At 34.6% G+C, this 23,467-nt stretch overlaps 1 protein-coding gene across 1 annotated transcript in view; it reads right to left on the reverse strand.

The window, feature by feature from the left end:
• The window catches only part of LOC129001541 (putative ammonium transporter 1), a 49,032-nt gene extending 25,955 nt beyond the window's left edge, over window positions 1-23,077 (reverse strand). Inside the window, exons 1-8 of the mRNA XM_054428907.1 lie at window positions 22,888-23,077; window positions 22,004-22,093; window positions 15,429-15,506; window positions 9,709-9,852; window positions 9,072-9,274; window positions 1,565-1,679; window positions 1,044-1,156; window positions 516-627 (exon numbers count right to left, since the gene is read on the reverse strand). Of these exons, the coding sequence (XP_054284882.1) occupies window positions 516-627; window positions 1,044-1,156; window positions 1,565-1,679; window positions 9,072-9,274; window positions 9,709-9,852; window positions 15,429-15,506; window positions 22,004-22,093; window positions 22,888-23,065 (1,033 nt within the window). The 5' untranslated portion in view covers window positions 23,066-23,077. The remainder of the gene's footprint in view (window positions 1-515; window positions 628-1,043; window positions 1,157-1,564; window positions 1,680-9,071; window positions 9,275-9,708; window positions 9,853-15,428; window positions 15,507-22,003; window positions 22,094-22,887) is intronic.
• Between the last annotated feature and the right edge of the window lie 390 nt (window positions 23,078-23,467).

The following is a 23,467-nucleotide window of genomic DNA, read 5'->3' on the forward strand; positions in this document are numbered from 1 at the left end:
AGGTCTTACTGTGCCACCTATGGTAAAAGCTACTTCTCTATAAGGAAATTCGCTAAAAGGAATTTATTTAAATGTGTTTATATAGGTAAGGGATTACGTCTTCTTACAACTCACCATTTCTGTTATTTTAACTTTAAGTTTTATTGTAAATTTTGACTTCCCAAGTTCTTTTTAAGTCACCATACTTCAAGGCCATATCTTCATAATAACAAGTTTGATTCTTCCATATTGTTTATGTAAGTATATTCTAAGCAAGATGAGTAGCCTACATATTTGTTATATACCTATTAAAATTGATTTAACTAAATATTAAATACTTTTTGAAGGAAAAAAAATTTTGCAAGTTGTTTTAGGAAGAGGAATTTATCAAACTCAACTACCGTGTTCTTATTTTTGTATTGTTTAGTTAGTTCACTTTGTGTAGTGTTCTTCAGCCAAATGAGTACTAAAATATTTATATGATTTTTACAATAATTGATATACTTGTAACTTTAACTTTAATCATAGAAAATAACCTTGGAGTTTAAGGACAATATGTCGCACTAAGAGGAATGCCAGACAACCTCCTGCACCAACAACAAGAGCCATGAAAGGAGAATACTGGTCCACAGCACCACACACAGCTACCTAGAAACAAACATTACTAATGTCAGAGTAGGGAACAAATTTACGGTTTACCTATTTTGTTGTTTATCTATGGCAGTAAAATTGACGGTTTACCTATTTTGATGTTTATCTATGGCAGTAGCGTATGTGTTCTGTCAGGGAAAGGTCCAGACCCTGATCTAACTTATTGTTAGAAAGCAACATCATTTAACTGGCCCAATGACAAATAGCATTGTCTGGGTCTGGTAACGATATCGCATGGGATTAATTGTACCAGCAATCGTTAGATTTGAAGGGGAGCACTATAGACACTCGGTTATGGAGGAAATTTATTAATTAACCTAACATGGTAAATGTAATTACATATTTAAAAAACGTAAGAATAACACTGCTGGTTATCAAAGTATTTACAGTAAAGGCAAAACTGAAATACTCACTATCCCAGCAATGACACCGTTGAGTGTAATAGCGAACGCCCACTTCTTCTCCCCAACAAGTCCAAGTCTGCACAACACAAGCACTGTGACGGCTGCCCCACTGCCTCCCAGCACTGGCTAACAAAGAGACACATACAGTTTATTTGTAACAAGAAACTACCTGGCTTTACAATCAGAAGATCCAACAGTTTAATTGTTTATTATTTAGCAGTCTTTTTCTAAAGGGATATAACCCATCTCATCTGGGAACATTACAAACATTCCCATTTCATTGTTTCCTTTTCTTTTTTTAATAGGGTGTTGATTCAAGGTGGAATTGCGTCCGCGATCTCTCTTTCACGTGGTAATCTTTTTTGGGTTGTTGGAATTTTCTTTAAAGATAAGTTTCTAAGAAAAGTCTTACACACTTTATACACTTTTCACTTCTTATTGCTGCTATAATTAAAAGTTTAACTTCATTACAAATGTTCCAAAATTGATCTAATTTCTTTAAACGAAACACTGAGTATGCTTTACAGTACCTGTGTTTTGGACAATTTTTCCCAAAGCTTTTCCTCGTCCATTAATATGGCCGAGAGCTCCAGCATTGAACCCCATGAAACCAGAGATCAACAACAGGCCTCCTAGGCCAACCATCTGGAACATAAATAACAAGGTAAACATTAGATATGGAGGATATCCGTTTATATTATGAAAAAAGTAATGCATTCTATTGCCGTTCCTATAGGTATCGGTTTTAATAAATCAATCTTTTAAAATTTCTGTTTTTCCTGAAAATTTAAAGCACACAGAAGTAAAACCTCTTTTTAAGAAAGGACAAAAAGAAAATCATAATAATTATCGTCCTATTTTAGTTCTTCCTTCTTTTTCCGAAATTTTGGAAAAGATACCACTAAATCAATTTTTTTCATTTTTAGACGCACACTCAATTCTGGTCGCTGAGCAATTTGGATTTAGAAAAAGTCATAGTACAGTAGGGGCTCTAAGCAAACTTGTTAACGAAGTATCTTGGGCTCTGGATGGGTCACAGAGTACCATGGGGTCTTCTGTGACCTTTCCAAGGCCTTTGATTGTGTTAACCACATCATACTTTAAAAAAGCTTGATGTGTACAAATTTTCAAAGCAATCAATTACATGGATTAAATCGTAGGTACAGTACCTAGAAAACCGGTTCCAAAGAACTGTAATTATGAAAAATTATTTAGTAGGAATCAAAGTCTCCTTGGGAGAACATTAAAATGGGTGTCCCACAAGGGTCTATCTTAGGACCTTTGCTCTTTTTACTAAATATAAATGATTTACCTAGGAATGTTTCAACAAAAATAATTTTATATGCAGATGATACAACAACAATTATCAAAGCTAGGTCCCATTTTGAATTGGAGCATAAAATTAATCAAACTTTCTATGAATTGGCAAGCTGGTTTAAAGTTAATGGACTAAAACTTAATCAAGATAAAACCCAACTATTAAATTTTCGTACCACACAGTCAAAAGAAGGTTACAGTTAAAAGGTATCTTTCAGGACCAGTTGATACCACTCAGTGGCAGCGCAAATTTCCTTGGTTTGGAACTGGATATTATTTTTTCTTGGAGTAATTGTATTGATAATATAGTAAATTAAATTCAGCCTGTTATCAAATGCTAGTACTAAGTGTGTTGTTATTCATATGTGTTTATTAACATATGGTGTTAGAATATTATTTGTTTAGTTTTTGTTGGTAAACATTCTGGATCTTGATTTTATTGTAAAAACTACCTAATAAAGTATTTGTCTTATTGAACTATATTTTAATTTAACTTGCGATAACACTACATGGTGGCAGCGGGTTTTTTATTGTTTTAGCAATACAGTACATAAAGATGAAAGGTTTTAGTGTTCCTTCCCCAGAACATTTTGATTTTAACCCTTAGAGTGCCAGGCGAGAAATAAAAGTAACGCTCAAAAAATGCCGATGATTTTTCCCGAAGGTCGCGCTAAAAATGCCGAGCGCGATCTGGCGATTTTTAGGTTAAAATTTCGTAAAAATCGAATTTTTGATATTTCGACAAACGAAAATCGATGTATCGCATCTAGCAACTTTCGACTCAATGTTAATATATGGGTTAAAAGAATCCGAGTATTTATTCGGTTGTTATGACAGCTGTTCGATCATTACGAAACGTCCGGTCAGCCGGACGTTGGCACTTTTGGCTCGTTCTAAAAACGTCCGGTCGGCCGGACGTTGGCACTTTTGGCTCGTTTTAAAAACGTCCGGTTCCCCGGACGTTGGCACTCAAAGGGTTAAAGGAGAAAACTGGTCTAAATGGAAAACCCGTTTCTTGCGCTTTCATGCGGTATCTGGGCTCACCAATGAAGAAGAACCATATCAGGTAAACACCTTACTATATATGATGGGCGAAAAGGCCGAAAGCATATTTGAATCATTTAATTTGACATCTGAGGAAAGTAAAAGTTTCAAGACTGTTTTAACAAAATTTGATACATATTTTGCTCCTTCTAAGAATGTAATCTATGAGAGGTACATGTTTCATACTAGGGTTCAACATGAGGAAGAGCGTGTTGAAAGTTTGATTCATGATCTTCATGAGATGGCTTCTAGATGCGATTTTCCTGCTTCTTATAAAGATGAGGCTATACGAGATCAACTTGTTGTAGCGATTAGAGACAAAAGTTTATCTGAAAAACTACAAATGAATGCAGATCTAACACTTAATTCTGCTGTCTCAAATGTTAAGCAAGCCGAATCGGTTAAAATGCAACAATCATTAATGAGGTCCATGTCTTCTGAACATGCACTAACTGCAGATAAAGTCACTTCAAGGACTTGGGGCACTAAATTTGCTCAGAAACCTCCAGTTGATTCCAATTCGTCCAGTAACAAATACTACAATCAATGCCAGTGGTGTGGTAACGCTCAACATGAACGACCAAAATGTCCTGCCCGGAATATTTTCTGTCGAAACTGTAACAGGAAGGGCCATTTTGCTAAATGTTGCCAGTTCAAAAATGTCAAGGAAATAAATTCAAATCCTCTTCAAGATGAAGTTATTAAGAATGACAAATTTGTGGGGTCTATTAATCCTCAAAAGAATCCTAAAGCAAAATGGTCAGCTGAAGTTAAACTAAATGGAGTATGTATTCAAGCTAAGATAGACACTGGAGCTGACGTTTGTGTTTTGCCCCAATCACTTTATAAGTTGAAATTTTTTATGTACCCACTAAATTCAAGTAACAAAGTTTTAATTGGGCCTAACGGATCTGTCCTTAATATCTTAGGCGTATTCGAGGGTACAATCCAGTACAAGAATCAATATTGTAAGTCTCAGTTTTATGTAATATCTGGTGCTGATAGAACCCTTTTGAGCAACGAAGTTAGTGAAAAATTGGGTCTAGTTAAAAGGATGTTTCGAGTCAACTCAACTGGTTCATTTGATCCCTTTACATCATACCCTGAACTTTTCAGCGGTCTTGGTGATACAAAAGCTCATTATAATATAAAATTAAAGCCAAACGCTGAACCGTACTCTCTCAAAGTTCCAAGGCGTGTTCCCCTACCCTATAAAGATGCTGTAAAAAAAGAACTGGATGCAATGTTGGATAAAGGTGTTATCGTGAGAGTAGACATTCCGACTGACTGGTGTTCACCTCTTGTCATTGTCCCTAAAAAGGACAATTCAATAAGACTCTGCGTGGATTTTACTAAACTTAATGAGAGTGTTAAACGAGAACTATATCCTGTGCCTTCTGTAGACTACACTCTGGGACAATTAGATGGTGCTAAGGTGTTCTCGAAACTAGATGCTAACTCGGGTTATTGGCAAATACCCATAACAGAAGAAGCTTCATATTTGACTACTTTCATCACACCTTTTGGAAGGTTCAGATTTTTACGACTTCCTTTCGGGATTTCCACTGGTTCAGAAGTATTCCAGCGTCAAATGTCTGAATCACTTGAAGGGCTTCAAGGTGTTGTTTGCCATTTCGATGACATAACTATATACGGGAAAGATATGGAAGAACACGACAAAAATTTGCATAGTGTTTTGTGTAGGCTCCAGGAAAAGGGCTGGACACTTAATAGATCAAAATGTGTGTTCCGGCATGAAAGCATCAGTTTACTAGGTCATCTTGTAACTAAAAATGGTATTAAGCCAGATCCCTCTCGTGTTGAGGCTATCCAAAAACTCAAGACGCCAACTAATGTTAAAGAACTAAGGAGAATTCTAGGTGTTGTCAATTACGTAGCCAAGTTTATTCATAATTTGTCGACCATAGTTCATCCACTACATGCTTTACTGCAAAGAAATACAGAATTTGTTTGGGGGCCTGATCAAGACGAAGCTTTGGGAAAGATTAAACTGTCATTGATGTCCGAACCGTGTCTCGCTTTATACAGCATTTCTAAAGAAACCTTCCTCTCAGCGGATTCCTCGTCATACGGTATTGGAGTTGCACTACTTCAGCTTCAAGAAGATGGAACTAAACGTCCTGTGGCCTATGCTTCGAGAAGTTTGACATCAGCCGAACGTAATTGGGCTCAAATAGAAAAAGAAGCTCTAGCGATTGCATGGGGGTGTGAACGATTTGAACACCTCATTTTAGGGCTGCATTTGCATATTGAGACAGACCATAAGCCCTTGCTCTCCATATTCAAGATAAAGGACTTGGACAATATTACTCCCAGGCTTCAGAGAATACGACTCCGACTGATGAGATATACATATGATATTACCTACACGCCCGGTAAACAGTTGATTTTGGCTGATGCACTGTCTCGAGACACAGAGAACTCTGAAGAGGAATGGGAACTTACAGAGGAAATCCTTGCTTATATACAAAATATTGACACTACCCTACCATCTGTTTCGGATGAAAAGTTGCGAGAAATAAATCAAGAAACTATGAAAGATGAAACTCTAAAGCATGTGTCACAGTATTGTGTGAAAGGTTGGCCAGAAAAATCTAAGATTCCAGAGGATGTATTGCCCTACTGGTATCATAGAGAAGATATAAGTGAGCAAAATGGTATACTTCTCTTTGGAAGTCGTATTATAATACCAAATTCTCTAAGAGATAATGTACTAAGAAGTATTCATGAAGGACATCAAGGCATAACAAAGTGTAGATCTTTTGCAAAATTGACTGTGTGGTGGCCTCGTCTTTCTCAACAAATCAAAGAACTAATAGAAAATTGCAAGATATGTGCAGAAAATCGCGCTACGAGAGCAGAGCCGCTGATACCAACCCCTTATCCGGACAGACCTTGGCAAATAGTGGGTGCCGATTTGCTGAAGTGCAAAGGTCACTGGTATCTCTTAATCTCAGACTATTATTCTAGGTTTATGGAAATTGCTAGACTAAATGACTTAAAAATGGGCACTATAGTAACATATACAAAGTCCATCTTCGCACGTCATGGTGTACCTGAGACAGTGAGAGCGGACTGTGGTTCTCAATTTGACTGCTGTCAATTCAAACAACTTGGTCGTGATTATGGATTTAAATTGATTACATCAAGCCCAAAATTTCCACAAAGCAACGGCTTCATCGAAGCGCAAGTAAAAAACTTTAAGTACCACTTAGAAAAAAGTGATGATCCCTACAAAATGCTACTTATGTTAAGAGCAACCCCTCTAGAAAATGGGAAAAGTCCAGCGGAATTACTTTTCGGGAGAAGGATCCGCACTTATGTTCCAATAATGTCTGATCAACTAAGACCCTATCTGGTAGACGCTGAAAAGTTAAGGGAAAAGGAAGAAGCAAGAATTGATCGTCAAAAGATTTATTTTGACAAAAGACATGGAGTCAAAGAATTGCCTACTCTACCTGATGGAGCTCAAGTCCATATAAAGGACAGGAATCAAGAAGGAACTATATTAAACAAACATCCTGCACCTCGATCCTATATAATTCAAACGCAAGATGGTTGTTTGCGGAGGAACAGAAGATCACTGCAAAGATTTAGCTCTACTATGCCTTCAGACCACTCTCAACCAGCACTGCAGACCAGTCCTTCAGAACACCTCAGAAGATCAGAACCTTTCGATCATCCTGCAAGGAAATCGCAGACAAAACCTTTAGCGAATCTAAGAAGATCAACAAGACAATTCAAACCTACCCGGAGGTTCGATCTTTAAAGGGGAGATGTGTTGTTATTCATATGTGTTTATTAACATATGGTGTTAGAATATTATTTGTTTAGTTTTTGTTGGTAAACATTCTGGATCTTGATTTTATTGTAAAAACTACCTAATAAAGTATTTGTCTTATTGAACTATATTTTAATTTAACTTGCGATAACACTACACTAAGTAATTATATTGACCTTAAAACTAGAACTGATTTCTACTATGCTTTCTTTTTTTTCAATTATTAACTATGGGATTGAGTTCTGGGGATCATCATGTGATTTAGTTAAAGTTTTTAAAGTACAGAAAAGGTTTTTAAGAATAATGACATTCTCATATTTGAGGAAATCTTGTAAATCGCTGTTCAGGGAATTAAACATCTTAACTGCTCCAAATTTATACATATTCAAAACCTTAGTAATGGTACAAACAAACTATGAAAATTTATTAAATGATAATTTTGACCACAGATACAACACAAGGTTTAAAAATCATTTCAATTACCGATCCATCGTCTGCGTCTCATTGAAAAGACACCAACATACATGGGAAAAAAGCTGTACAATAAGTTATCACTAGGTTTAAAAAATGTAGCCAATACAATGTCATTTAAAAAGAATCTATCAAAGTTTTTAATAGAAAAAAACTACTAGGTACCATATTAATGAGTACCTATTTGTTGTAAACTATTTTTAAATCAAAGTCAGTATTTTTATTTTTATTTAATTTTTAACTATAGAATGTAAAATTACCAACTATGTATTTATTATAATTTGACAATGTCACCTGTTTTGTATCTATGCTATGTATAAACGTTTTCTGACAATAAAGTTTGATTTGATTTGATTTGATCCGTAGTATTTAAATAATCAAGTATTTCAATAATCAATTTAAAAATAAAACGTCCTCTAGATAAAAGATAGATTTAGGGAAATATATCATACAGGAAACGTAGCTGGTAACAGTATCTGAAACTGGAACTATCATTGTCTACTCTAACTTATTCTGTACGAATTCACTTAGTCAACATTCTGAAAACAACAGAAGAAACACTTCTAAAAAAATATAAAATACCCCCGCCGCAGCAAACCTGCAGACTAGCAGCGAATTTCCATTTACCGTGTTAGATTTCTACTAAAATATTCCCTTAAAATTGTCAGATTTATATCATATTTAAATAACATTAATTTTAATAAGTACTTAGGTTTAATGCAAAAGGGAAGGTATTGAGGTGTGTTTTATTTTTTATTGAAATGTTGATAGCTTAGAATAAAATAAACAAAATTGCCAAAACATAATATGAATATAATAATATGATAAAAATATATCCATAAACAAGCAAACTACAAAAGTTTTTTTCTCCATAAGAATAACATGGGAATTTTTAATTTACAATTTTTTAAATTATCTCCATAACCGTTAGGCATACAATAATGCTTCAATATACAAAATTATTTTTTTAACCTCCTACAAAATGGTTTGGAAAGATATTGTGAAATTTTGTGTTTTAGGGTTGAAAATGGGAAAAATTTACCTTTATAAAACAATTTTTACCTTATTAAACCCCCCATGAACCCCTGTTCCCTTAGTCCGATCATGCTGGTTCGTGAACTCGTACAAATAAATGTATGTTAACACTTTCGTACCAAATTTCATCAAAATCGGATCATTTTTGCTTGAGTTATTAAATGAATTTGAGCGGGGGTGTTTTTGGCCTCTGGGGACCTCAAAATGAAAAAGTAAATCGGTCCCGGGTCTAGGTCTTACCATGAGACCAAGAGTAATAGCTTATTCCCTGTATGGGAAATTCGCTAAAACAAATATCAAAATTTTTCTCTTAAATATTAATTTTCTGACTAATTCTATTAATTACTATTATTTTACTGAAAACTTACCGACATGGAATGGCCTGGCTTGTCTACAACTTTGCCGTCCTTAAATCTTCCAATCCTAGGCCCAAGGAACACTGCTGCTATAAAGGCACAAACCCCACCTAGCGAGTGGACAACTCCACAGCCAGCAAAGTCTAGGAAGTTAAGGGTCTTGAGCCACCCTCCTTCACCCCATGCCCAGTGTGAGGCAACTGGGTAAACAAACCCTGAAACCATCAAATTATAAGTTATATTTATTACTGCACCAAAGTAGATCAGCTTTTAGATCAGTGTTTATTTCAGCCAGAAATGCAGTACAATTTCATAAAAATAAATATATATTCCTTCAGCAATCACGATAATACACCATAATAAAATCTACCATCGTCACGTTCGTCTTTTACCAGTGATCAAAATTAGTGTGTAATTCATGGTTTTCCCAGTTTCCCGGTCTGCTGGAACTCTAATTAGGTTTTCAGAAAACGAAGCTTAGTTTTTATTTAAAATACAGTATACATTTTTTCTGAACAGGTAGTCCGAATCAGCTGAACGTCCAGATTAGCCAGTTTGGATCGCTGGAACTCTGGTATACGGTTTATTCACAGTACAGAAACAAGTTAAACTATAATTTTACCTAGGACATTGTTTGTCAGACGCGTACCTGAGATGATAGAACTGTAGGCCATGTAAGTGACAAAGGAACACCTCTCGGCCACAGCGCCAGAAAGGATTGTAGAGGCTGTGGAGGCAAAGACAAACTCAAACACCCAGAAGCTGTAGGAAGACACCGAGGCCCCTGCCCAGCCTGAAAATAGTTTATATTCACTCCTTGCTGAGTATTTTTATACCTAAACCATTTAAATTTAAATTTACTCACTTATTGACAGCAATATACAGAGTTGGGCAAAAAAGTATGGACACCCACTATTAACTTTTTAATGGGTTTCATCCGGAAAATCAAACTCCACACACCTTTATATGGCATAAAAGTGCACTTTTTTGATGGTACAGTATCCCAATTTCATCTGAAACCCCAAAATGGGTTATTTTGGGTAATCTCAAAGATTTTAAATGTAAAGCCCTATCAAAGTGACACCTCATTTTAAATGTCATTAGCCTAAAAGAATAGCAGCATAAACTGGAGGTCTCTATCTCAAACCCCATTACAGAATGGCTGCCATTTTTTTTTGGCCTGAGAGACCCATGTAAAAATAGTGTCGTGCTGTTTCAGCGCGTGCTCGTACAGCGCAGCTCTCTTGGGGTACCTATGTCCTACAGTACATATTTTGAAGTCCGAATATCCCAACCCCAAATACCTGTAGGAGGGTGGACAAGGGGTCGGTGAACCAGGGGTCCACCAAAATGGGTCCATGGGTCATTAGGAATTACCAGCTTCTTTACAAAGTTCAAAGTCCAAGTTAGTACAAAATATATTTGTTGTTCAGTTTTGTGGTTTGTGAATTAAGGTGAATTACTGAAAAACTGAATTTGTGAATCCTCGCTGAATAGTATTCAAGCGGTCTCCACAACTCCATCATAGCCTACTTAGTGAACTTGTTATCAAGACCCCATAAAAGGTAGTTTTAACACCACCACCTCCAAAGCTAGAAGAATGTAAAAGAATGTTGAACCATAGATAAAACACATTCCCTTGTGTTGGTTAGTCTATGGTTGAACAATACGACACGTATTATTGACTCACACAAGCGGCCTTGAACATCAAGCGTACAACTGCATCAAACTACGATTTTGGTGCTGGGGTTATCAAGGCTTATACGGTCGTTCGTAAATCATGAGAAAGCCCAAATCCAGTTCCGCTAGTTAATTGAAGTACAAAGCTGGTAGACAGACAGACGGACGGGCGTTCCAAGAAGGCTGCGCTGTACGAGCACGTAATCTTAAAAATATTACACCATTATCCCCTATAACGTTTTTATGGGTTGTAACAGGAAAAACTACAATTCTGTAACAAGAAACTAAAAACTACTTTTTGGTTTGTATGACAATTTTGCCCGGTACTCCATTGTGGGATATTTTGTAGGTAGCTCAATTTTTTTAAATGTTCACCCCATCAAGTGATACCTCATTTTGAAGGCCATTAGTTTTAATTAGAATCAGAATAAACTAGAGATCACTTTCTCAACCCAATACAAAATGGCGGCAGTTTTCAGTTTTTAGTTTTCATCATCTCAAGAGATCCCACATTAATATCCAATATTTACATTTTATCAGGTTGTACCAGGAAAGCTTACTATCCCTTGATAAGAAAAACAGTGTACTTTTTAGTTGGTATCACAATTTCCCCTGGGAACCCCAAATTGAAGCATTTGGGGCAGCGGCCGCTCATTAATGATAAATGAGTAGGAGTAACTTAGAGTTAGAGTAACTCGCATGAAAACTAAAAACTGCCGCCATTTTGTACTGAGTTGAGATAGAGACCTCTAGTTTTCCCGGATATCCTTTTTACCTAATGGCCTGCAAAATAAGGTGTCACTTGATGGAGCTTTACGTTCAAAATATTTGAGTTGCCCCCAAAAAAACCCATTTTTGGTTTAAAGACAAAATTGGAATACCAACAAAATAAACGGTATCAGAAATCTGACGCATACTTTCTCTCATTAGCTTGTCAACAACCTTTATTGTGGTTAAGGGGTAGGGCAGGGCAACTGGTAAAATAACAAAAGCTGCAATAACTTTTGAATTGTAATTTTTACAGCGATGGGGGGTTGCACTATTTTGTTTATAAGGACAATAACAAACCTAATAATTTTAATCAAAACGGGCTTATTTCAAAAATCTGATTTTCCGTTATTTTTTTTCTATGATAAAAAAGGAAAAAAACTCCTGGAGATACCATGGATTAGTACTTCGTACCAAATTTCATCAAAATCGGACCACAGGGGTGGTCTGTAGCTCTGTACATATCCACACGTACAGACAGACACACCCTCATACACACACACACACACAAACATACACAGACATCACTTCAAAAAACACTTTTTGGATATATCCACTCAAACTCGAAAATTTGACGAAAACTAATTAATACTTTCTCCATATACTATGGTATAGGGGGAGAAAGTAAAAGTGCACTTTTTTACCATATAGAGGTGTGTAGAGTTTGAAAAGTTATTAGGGGGTGTTCATACTTTCGCCCATCCCGAGTCCAAACTTTACTTTTGACATACTTTTTAATACCGAGTGGAATTTGAGCTCACATTATCATCTGTTTATCATTTGTGTGGGTGAAATATAAATTGGAGATAGTGAATATGGTTGTGCTGTTTTATGTGGTAATTGGCCCCAATACAACAGTATAATTAATTATTATCTTCTTTTACCTACTGTTATCATATCACCCCAACAACATGGTAGCAGAGCTAATAGGAGGTATTTCAGACCACCCAAGGTTGGAAGAAGTACAGTAATTAGTATGGTTACTACGAGAATGTGAGTCAAACAAAAGGTTGATATGCACAATATAATTTAAGGCTCTGAGGATAAGAGGATTTAAATATGTTGATGAACCTAAATAGCATCAAAATGATTTTTCAATCAATATTTATCATAAGTTAAATTTATGTAGTATAAAATATATAAAAAACTGTACATGCAAAATCCTTTGGTAGGTACCTATTAATAGGACCTAAATTCTCTCATAATTTTAGGTTCTTTTTGATAAAATAATAAACATTTGTTTATTTTAAGCTGGCTACTGTGATTTATTTCATTCGACTCTACTATGCTAATTATAATACACTAAAATCTTAAGTCTTAGTTGTTTGTTTGTATATCATACTTTTAACCTTCTCTATTAGTACAGGAAGAACAACATTTTTCCATTTCTTTATTTTGTTGGCGAGAGACTGGTACTGTATTTGTTGCTGACCAACGACTAGAAACACTGTGTGTTGTGTGGTCAAATTTTGATTAATCTATATAATTAATACGCGACATGAAACTTTGTCGGTTGAACTCCTCCACCATTTCTTAACCGATTTTATCCATTGACGTCACATTGAAAAGAGCGTGTCGCGTAGATTTGCAAACTTGGCCTTACATTTTTTAAAACGTCCCTTGGGCTCTGCCCCAGTGGCTTTGAATGTTCCCACGTTATCCTTATGGAGAACATAATTGTTTACATTTTGATCCGCTGTATAATTTAATTGCTGTCATTTATTTTTCAATTCAATGAAGCGCATTGAGTACATTTATTTACTATTTGATATTGTGTAAACATAACCTCCAAGACGGATCGTGTTAGTATGGTTGTTTCTTAAATTTGTGTATTTATCGTTGTTTTGTGTCGCTATGACGGATCGTGTTAGCATGGTTGTACCTTAAATTTGTGCGTTTATCGTTGTTTTGTGTAGTAAATGCACCAGTAGCTGACAGTGCTCCAGAAGCTGACAGTTTGAGTTTCTTTACATTATAATGTGGTCTCTTAAAAATATGTACACATGATTGCATTGTTAGAAGAACATGTTTATTCTTGATTTGTTTACAAACAAATCAGTGAAATTTTGCCCATACTCGCTAAATGGTGGTGGTTTGAAAGCGACCCTGTCTGTGCACATCACATTTAGTCGATTCCATTAATGAAATTGTTAAGAAGATAAGTTTGGTTTTTTGTCATTTCGCTAAATTTCTTAAATAGTATTAATGATTAGGCTAATTATTTTTATCAATTATACCTTTGTTGACAATTTCATGATAAAATTGGGGTGTTAGGGGTTTTGGATTTAAAATTATATCAATGTCAGGCTTTGGTACACAAAAGCCATACAAGTTCCACTAGCTGACAGGGGATATTTGCTACTTGCACAATATTAAATTGGTTTTACCCATCAAAATTTGCATGCTATTTCAAACATTTTAATTTTTTAATTAATAAGCCAAATTATCTTAAAAAATTTTAATTTTTTAAAAATATATATATTTTTTTTATGTAAATATTTTTTTTTTAAATATGTAAAATAAATTTTCTTAATAACGTTTTACATGATTTTATAATTTAATTATTAAGTTAGATTTTATTTGTCTTATAAATTATAAAACCCTTAGGTTTAGCAGCTATATAGTATATAGTACATTTATAGTTCCAGTGTCAGCTACTGGGACAACTGACAGTCAGCTACTGGTACAAGCACTTTTTTCACTGTCAGCCACTGGAACGCGTACAAAGGTTGAAATAAGTTTAAAAATGTTATAAAATATATATAAAAAACCCTTTTTGTATGACAAATTTGAAAACTACACTAAATTTAGAATCACATAAAATTCTATAATATCTCTTTAGTTCCTATTTATTCAAAACCACGGATTATTATGTGTGTATAGTTTCTTATACTGTCAGCTACTGGTGCGTTTACCTTAGCTATAATTTGTTTATTTCTTGTTTTTTCTTTGTTTTATGCCTCCGACGCGACGACAACGAAACATAGACAGGAGGCCTAATTGTGATAACGACCGCAGCTACATAACAGTGGCGCGTAATAGCACAGAAAACATAACATAGTAGTATGTTTTCTGTGGTAATAGGCTTAACTCATCACAGTCAGCACCTGACCCTGGGCAATCTCAACTATTACAAATGGGGGCTACAAATGCGCCCTAACACTATCCCAAAAAGACTTTTCGTTCTCAATTGGCCCTCTATCAATGACCTGTGTTGCCTGTACAGCGAGGCATTTTGAGAAGGAGAAAACCGACTGGAATGCTTTAGGTTTATCAATAACAAAGATAAACATGGTCTGAGTTACCGGTAATCTTTGAGTTGATTCTTTTAAACTCATTGTAAATATGACTGTTATTAGTTTTTTTAAATAACTCCTGTAATCCTTTGCAATTGCTCGAATTCGAGCAACATGTACACTAGTGTAAATTTATTCGTTAATTTTGAGTACGGTAGATTGGATACCTTTTTATCCAATAATAATACATTTTGTACCTCATCTCAGTAAAAACTTATAGCCTATACACAATGTAACAAAAAAGTCAGTGCAAATAAAAAAAAAGTTAAACTATGCAGCTCAAGCAATAGTAGCTAAGACCTTCCCTTTGAAATTTAAACCACCAGTATTTTTAAGAAAGTTGAATACGTTTTTGTGATGGATAAACATCCTCCAACAGATATACCTTAACAAAAGTGTGAAATATTGTACGTAGATGATTGAAGTTGTAGGAAAACAGTTAAGTTATATAGCTAATAGAAAAAATCGGGAAAATATATAGTCTTTTTCCCAGCATAAACATTTGTGTATTCAATCCATACTTGACAATTGACATTAGTTTTTAAATAATGTTTAATCAGAAATCAATCCTTAAATACTAAATCTGGAGATAGATCCAACAAAATGTAAATATTATATGTTTTACCTGAGTATCCAAAGAAGGGGTTTCCATCCGTGTAGGCCAAACTGTATCCCACCAACCAGTAGAAGATAGCACAGATAACTTAAACATAAAATTTTCATTTTTAAACATTCTCAGGTAGAATTTATTTTTATGAAAACTCATAAAATCGAGTAGACTGGTTGGCCTATTTGACCTATTTGATAAAAATATTCCTCTGGCAGCAAACCTTGTTTTCTTCATAAAGCAAATCGATATTATAAAGAAAAAAATTGAAAAACTAGTGTTGATGAAATTATTTTGATTGTCATATGGATGTGTTATGTCATAGACAAATAGAGTAAATAAATACCTACTATACATACATAACAAATATACGGTAGGTTTATACAAGGCCCCACTAGAAAAAACAGGCCATGCTGCAGCGCGGGTAGCGCAAAACTACGTCACAGTGGTGGATTGTACTAAACTCTTACCATTAAAATCTTAATAACAGCCAGCTTGTTTATTTACCTAAAACATATGGGAATGGTGATGGCAATGAATTTATCAATGAAATCAATCCACTAGTGTGACGTCATGGATCCTGCAGCATGGCCTGTTTTTTCTAGTGGGGCCTTGGTTTATAGCGAAAGTGTGACGAGTAAATAAGTCTTAAAATTGCATCCACATTACAAAAAACCATAAAATATGTAAAAATATTGATTCTATTATTTAAAAAATGGTGACCATTTTCCAAAATAGCAGCAAACTTGAAAAGTGGAACCATTGTATTTTATGGTCTTTTTGGAATTAAGATGCAATTTTAAGACTTATTTACTCTTTTTGCATTTTTGCTCTAAACCTACTCGTTTAGGAGCTACATAATGCAAAATGTACAGCGCAAGTCATTTTTTTATAGGCTATAACTCCTAAACGAGTAGCTTTATCGAAAAAAATGTCACGAATAAAAAAGTTTTTAAATTACATGTTCTATCCGAAAACATGATTAAATGTAGGGTGTCCTATAAGAAATTTCAAAGTTGGCCGCCATTTATTAATTAGTTACTACAAAAAATAAAGGAATGTCCCTCTATTTAAAGTTTTCTCACCGTTTCCGATATCCCAATGGTGGCCTCCTTGAGTTGATCACCCTATTTACATATATAAAAATTTGAACGAATGGTGTTTTTGGCCTCTGGAGACATCAAAATGAAAAAGTAAATCGGTCCCGGGCCTAGGTCTTACCGTGCCACCTGTAGTAATAGCTTATCCCCTATATGGGAAATTCGCTAAAAATTGTAATTGTATTCAAACCATAAACATGCAATCCACAACTCCATTTATGGAGCTGTGATGATCAAATTTATGTTGTTTATGGTTATTATTGAAAAGGTGAGGTTGTCATTAAAGTTTCCCCAAAATACAAGAATATGCCTTCTACCAGTTAAGACCTAAACTTCCAATTTAAACATTCGCAACTAGGGACGTTGCGATACTATTGATACTAGTAGGTATCGGTACTGTTATCTCGATACAAGTGGTATCGGTTTTGAATCAAGTGATACTTTATTGGTTTCGAAAGAAAATTTGCAGTATCGGTATCGAAAGAAAGTATGCAGTATCATTATAACTAGGATTGCTTTCATAGCAGTGATAGCCATCAGTTGAGCCGATCTGGGGCCCATTTCATAATAAACTACAAGTTACAAGTTACAACTTGTAACTTGTAATTTCCATAAGTTTTGCATTGGGTGATCAGCTGATTTACTAATAATATTAGTTTGAACTTTATTATGAAATAGGCTCCAGGTTTCATAGTTTGTAATAAAGCAATAAATAAAAATAACGTTTATAGATATAATACAACTATTTCATCAATTTTAACTTATCAATTTGTCTCAGAACTATCAACATCTATAACAATAAGTTTCATAAGTAAAGATTTGGACATTACATTCATATAGACAATAGACAAAGACAAAGCTTTATTGTACATAACGCCTGAATCTAAATACAATAATTACAAAAGTAATTCCCAAGCTGCAAGCTGGTACATGGTCAATTTATAATCTGGGTTCCTTAATCTAAATTATACTTTTCTGGCTCAAAGTCTCTTTCAGCTTATATGTAAAATTTGATTTTGATAAAGTTCTGTATGAATTAGGTAAATGATATATGCTATATCATTTGTATGGTATCTTTCCTGTGTTTGCTTGCTAATGTCATCTGGTGAACCCACTGTTTTGGTTGAACCCGACCTTGAACATAAACCAATCAGCATTTTCTCAATCTTGGCCTGATTTTACAATTCAGGCAGAAATACCTGCATTTGATCCATAGGATTAGCAGATGAAACTTTTTAAAGTCTTGCCTGCTTTGAGAGAATTGCACAAATAGTTGTCACCTATGGGAAGAGAGGGAAACAGGTCCACAACGTAGGGGGTGGTGAAGGAAGTAGTATAGGTGAGCAGTGTTGAGTGTGGGAATGGATTAATGTATCTGCAATGCTAAAATGCTATGGGAAGAGACTGTAGACTGTAGGTTAAAATGATTACTAAGCACGAATTGATACATATTTTCGATACATGCAATAGTTTACAATAGAAATTTACTGAGTTGACAACAGCTGATTTTTACGCCATAGAGGATAAAAACGATTTTTACTCCCTAAAGAGTAAAAATGCTACTTTAGACCCGCAACGCAAGCATTAAAAACTTCTGTTTTTACTGCAGTATGACAAAAACAATATAATATGAACCCTTGATGACTCCGCTCAATTTTGTGGATGCCTCTGTGAACGCCACCTAGTTAAAACAGTAGCCTATTGAGTATTGACTTTTGATTTATTATGTAGTGACAAGATAAAATTGTATTTAAATTATTAAAAAGACATTGAAATGTAGTTAATATTATTAACTGGAAACAACTAGTTAGGTATTATCTTGTAAAACGAAAACGAAAACGCAAAAAAATACTTTATCCTTACTTACTTGGACAATAATTTGCCCAAGTCATTGCCAAAACAACACAATCAATGTAACAAAGTGGTTTGCCAACACGATGATATCATCAAAAATATTTCAAATTTTAAAATAGGTTAAGAAGTATATAGAACGCATAGACCGTGTTTTGTTGATATAATAGCCAAAATAAACATTAAAATTTTTGTTGTCACATAAATATTAATCTAATAATTTAACAATATGCTTTATTGGATCAGCTTACGTTCCCACATGAAACAACAAGTATTAAATAGGGTTTAAATTTCACAATATCAAAAGTAGTTGCACTGTTTAAAGTAAATAATAATTTCCCATGTAATATAAAAATTTGAAATGCAAAAAACCTGGTGCAATCTGTTGTAGTGGTCACCAACTAATGACAATATTCTGTGTTAAGTTATAAATCAATCAGCTGTTTGCTATGATACTGCATTATAATTAACTAGCTGTAACCCGCGGGCTTTGCCCCGTTTAACTTCTTAATTTTCAAGATTATCTCGTTCGCATGGCTCAATCACGCCCTGGTTGAAGTTTGTTCGCTACGCTCACTCACCTTTAGGTTGGAGCTCGTTCGCTACGCTCACTCACCTTTGGGTTGGAGCTCGTTCGCTGCGCTCACTTGCCTTCAGGTTAGCTCGTTCGCTACGCTAAATCGCCTCCAGGTTTAAGTTCGTTCGCTACGCTCACTCACCTTTTGGTTGCAAATTAGCTGTTGTCATAAATGTAAAAGAAATATAAGTGCTGCACCCTGTTGGTAATCCTTGTAACTTTAATGCTATTGAACATCATAGAACAGAACCAACTTGTTTAATTGAAACAGCTGTTAAGATTCAATAATTCCATTTCTCATAAGGTTAACATGGGAAACTCCAGAGCCACTGGGGCGGAGCCCGAAAGGATTTTTGAAATAAGAATATGCCTATATGTTAATCGGGAATGTGAGCTATCATCATGCCAAATTTCAGCCCAATCCGACCAGTATTTTTCGCGTTCACTTGTCACAAACATACATCCACACATCCATACATCTATACATCCAAACTTTCTCATTTATAATATTAGTAGGATATTCAACTCAATACACTAGTAAACTCTGGTGAGATGGTCCTGAACTTCATCTATTTTCTTGGCTTCAAACTTTCATATTATATGGGAAGTCTATTCTGTGTACCTATTGTCAATTATAATATGAAAGCATGTTCATAATGGTCTATTAAGATAAAAATATTGATTTAAGAATACTTGTTATTTCAAACTGTAGTAGTTGAAATGTAGATTAGTCAATGTAGATTAGTAGTGTAGATGTGTCATTAGTCATTTATGTAGTGATACATGTAGTTTTAATTCCCAATAACATGAAATAAATTGTATTTGTTATTTAAGCTTTATTTAGCTACATAAATCAAATCTGTAAAATACTGTACCTATTCAATCAGTGGCGTGTCCAAATTGCAACGTAAATGTAAACTTAAGACTTTTCTCTGTATTATTTGATCAGTGGTCATCATCTGGATTTTTTCCTTTGTACTTTGTTTAGGTCGTGGCTTAATTTTTACATATGCTATGATTCTTTGGTTTGTTTAAAATTAATTCGTTATTTTGTAACCATCATGGCAACCCATAAGGCCAATGTTAAAATTTAAAAACTTTGAGTTACTTTTAAATTATATCTAGGCATTATCAAAAATTTAATTAGTTTGGTCTAAACCTTCTAAACATTTGTCAAAACAACCTGGTAAAGTTTGGCTAAAATATGTTCAGCCATTATTGAGTTAAAGTGTTAGAAAGTTTGCAAAGAAGTTGATCCCAAAGAGCTTCGCTTCGCCCTGCTCAAAAAAGTACCTAATCGAGACCACAAAAGTTTGCCGTTGGCGACAGCCAATCACAAGACAAGCCTAGTTTCGACGTTGCCATATCACCCGTTGACACTAATTAAAATACTAAACAATATTTTCAAATCAGATGGTATTATTAGATTTGGCAACACCGCACTGTCCTCATTGGCTCCTTCAAAGTCACGTGGTAAATAGGCTCCACCCTCAACTGCAAACTTTCGTGGTCCCGACTTTAGTAATATTTTCTCTAAAATGTACTTTTTCTTTAGAACCCAATAGGAAACAGATATCTTTAAAAGTTTGTTTGTTAAAAAAGTTAAGGCTTTTTAATTAAAACATGCTTTAATTTGTACTATTTAGTTGGAGCTTAGATCAATCACCATCATTGATAGATCCTTCCGCATCGCCTGTTTCATTTGAAATAAGTTAATTACCTCGCTCTTCCTAAGCACTAAAAAACAATCAAATTCTTATAAAATAAACGTGGATTTAATCTTGCATTAAAAGCTGTGTTATTATTTTTCCATCAGTCATTTATTTATAAGTGTTGAAGCCTAGCCTGGAAAAGAGCTTGATTTCATGACAATAGTTATTTGTGCAACTAGTGAGAAAAGTGAGCAATTGACTCACTCGAGAGAAATCCTTACTCACGAGCCGTAGGCGAGTGAGGAATGGTTTCTCGAGTGAGGCAATTGTACTTTGAACTCGAGTTGCACATTATACTTTTCCTACAGTTACCATAAAACAAATAAATTTGTGAAGAAACATAACCTATTTTTACACAGAAGTGTACTTTTAATATAACATTTAATGTGAAGTGACAAATACAACAGTACAACAGCTGACCAGCTGATTTACAGCCAGTGCTGCCAACGTATTTCGCGCGCATACGACGTTGCCTGCATGCTACGCGCTCACTATTTCGTGCCTTCACGTTGCAAATCTGGAGTGAGACAAAGTAATTAGAGTGAGACAATTTTAACATTGTCTCACTGATGAGCGAATTGGCCACTTTGCTTTCTCAAATCAGTGAGAGAACATGTACATTGTTAGGTAACTGTAGGAAAAGGTAATTAACTTTAAGATATTCAAAGGCATAATTTGAAGATGGATAAAGGTTAAACTTACGTGTAGGTACAATTTAAAGAGTGTCTTACAAACCCTACAAGGTCAAAGATCTATGAACTTCATGAAATGTTATTGAATAAGAATAAGTAATAACACTTTAATCAATGCTTGGCTTAGAACTTATCTATTTGATACTATAGGTACAGTACTTATTTGATCCTTACAGTATATTGATAGTTTTGTTGTAATATTCCTGTGGTATCGATACTGCAGTTGCGATATGGTATTGATACCAAGTATTGGAAGGTATCGCAATTAACGTTCCTATTCACAGCCCAGAGTGACACTACTGCTGGGAATCAAGTTTGTCACTGCAAACCAACAACAATGAATCCTGAACCCTGAACCTTAAAAATCCTGGTAACCTTTTTCCTAAGCTTGTATGAAAGTGTTCAGATATAAACCATTCTTGACTCCTAGTTTGATTTTCCAACCTTGTCCCTGACTTGCTGGCTGTCTATTTGAATTATAATGTAATGGACAAAATAACTGTATTTTATTACTAGAATTAAACTAAATCCGTTTCAATGCTCTAAAAACTAAAAAATAAAAAAAATCCATCATGTTCAGTTAAATTTATTTTTAAATCCTGAAAATCATCATTACACTTTATTCAATTGTTATGTTCTCGAGACAGTATGGTATACTTACATGTGTCCAATACATTTTTTAAAATGATATTTGTTACATTTTTGGAGTTGATACAGCCTGCTTCAAGACTGGCAAAACCAACTTGCATGACTGTAAAAGAGTAAAAATTGTCACTTTTTATCCATGAGTTTTTATTATCAGGATTAAATTTGATATATAAATTTAAATACACATAGATGATAGGTCCTGAGTTATTGTTATAAAATAATTTAGTACATACCGGTATCTTATTATTGGACAAGCAACTGATAAAGTGTTGATGGTTTGTTTGCATAAGATTCAGCATCGCTCCACCAAAAACATCATATTATTACTACAGTAGAATATAAATAAATAGGTTGAATACCTTTTTCACGCCATCAATCCTAGTGGTTTTCTAAAGATGACTATTAGTTTTGAGGCTTGCAGCCCCATTGTCAAATCACTTCATTAATTGTTGATAAAATACAAGTTATAACAGTTCCACATATAGTTCTCTACTTCGCGCGGACCGATATAATATGAGTGTACTGGTCATATTATAAACAAAATGTAGTTTGTTTAGGCTAGAAATTGAATGTGTTGTGTAAAACTGTGTGTATGTGTGTATGTGAGTGGATCTGTGACAACTTGTGTTTTAACAACAAATAATCACATATGATATGACAATGGGGCTGCAACTCTCAAAACTGTAGTCATCTTTAGGAAACGACTATAGGATTGATGACGTAAAAAAGGCATTTAACCTATTTAGAAATAAATCAAAAGGAAATGATCTTTTTTCAGTTATGATTCGTCTCTATGATAGATCATAAGCTTTAAAATTACGTTTCAATCGTAAAAATCTGTTTAGTAGAACGGCTGAAAAAGGGATGTTACAGAAAAAACGTTATTGTAATACTCACATGAGGTTATAATGGCGCAGATCACCAAAAACATGTCATTAACATCGTTTGTCAAATTCACGATTTCCCTCTGTAGCATATCCAGCGTCAGATTGGAAGTTGCAATCCGCGTCAAGTTTTCTGAGACCAACTGCATTGCCATGGGCTGCATGACGATCATCTCAGCCTGGCCCGCCATGGTCTAATAGTGAAGTCCTCTGTTAAACTGAAGGTTCCAACTTCTAGTTCGGTACAACCTCAAGTTGGTATCTCTTCCACAATCAGCTTGTTAATTCTAAACCACGAGGTTAATTAAGTCAAAGTGATAGTAAGTTCTTTCCTATTCACTTCAGGAACAGGTAAACACTTAGTTAAGTCACTGTAGTTATCGGTTGTTTCAAGGAACAATTTTAAAATTTTAAAAGGAAAGATTAAAGGAAATTGGTCTGTTAATATACAATTGGGTGCTGATTAATTTTAATTTTGGGTTGCTTTAAATAATTGAATACCGTAGTTCTTTCTTGGTGACTTCCTGTTTGCAATCAAATAGTTGTTAAATGTGGACTTGCATGTTTGTCAGTTTATTAACACAATCACAAAG

Source organism: Macrosteles quadrilineatus, unplaced genomic scaffold (genome assembly GCF_028750875.1).
Source record: "Macrosteles quadrilineatus isolate MER2022 unplaced genomic scaffold, UCM_ALF_1.0 Scaffold_1__1_contigs__length_201487025, whole genome shotgun sequence".
NCBI classification, from domain to species: domain Eukaryota; kingdom Metazoa; phylum Arthropoda; class Insecta; order Hemiptera; family Cicadellidae; genus Macrosteles; species Macrosteles quadrilineatus.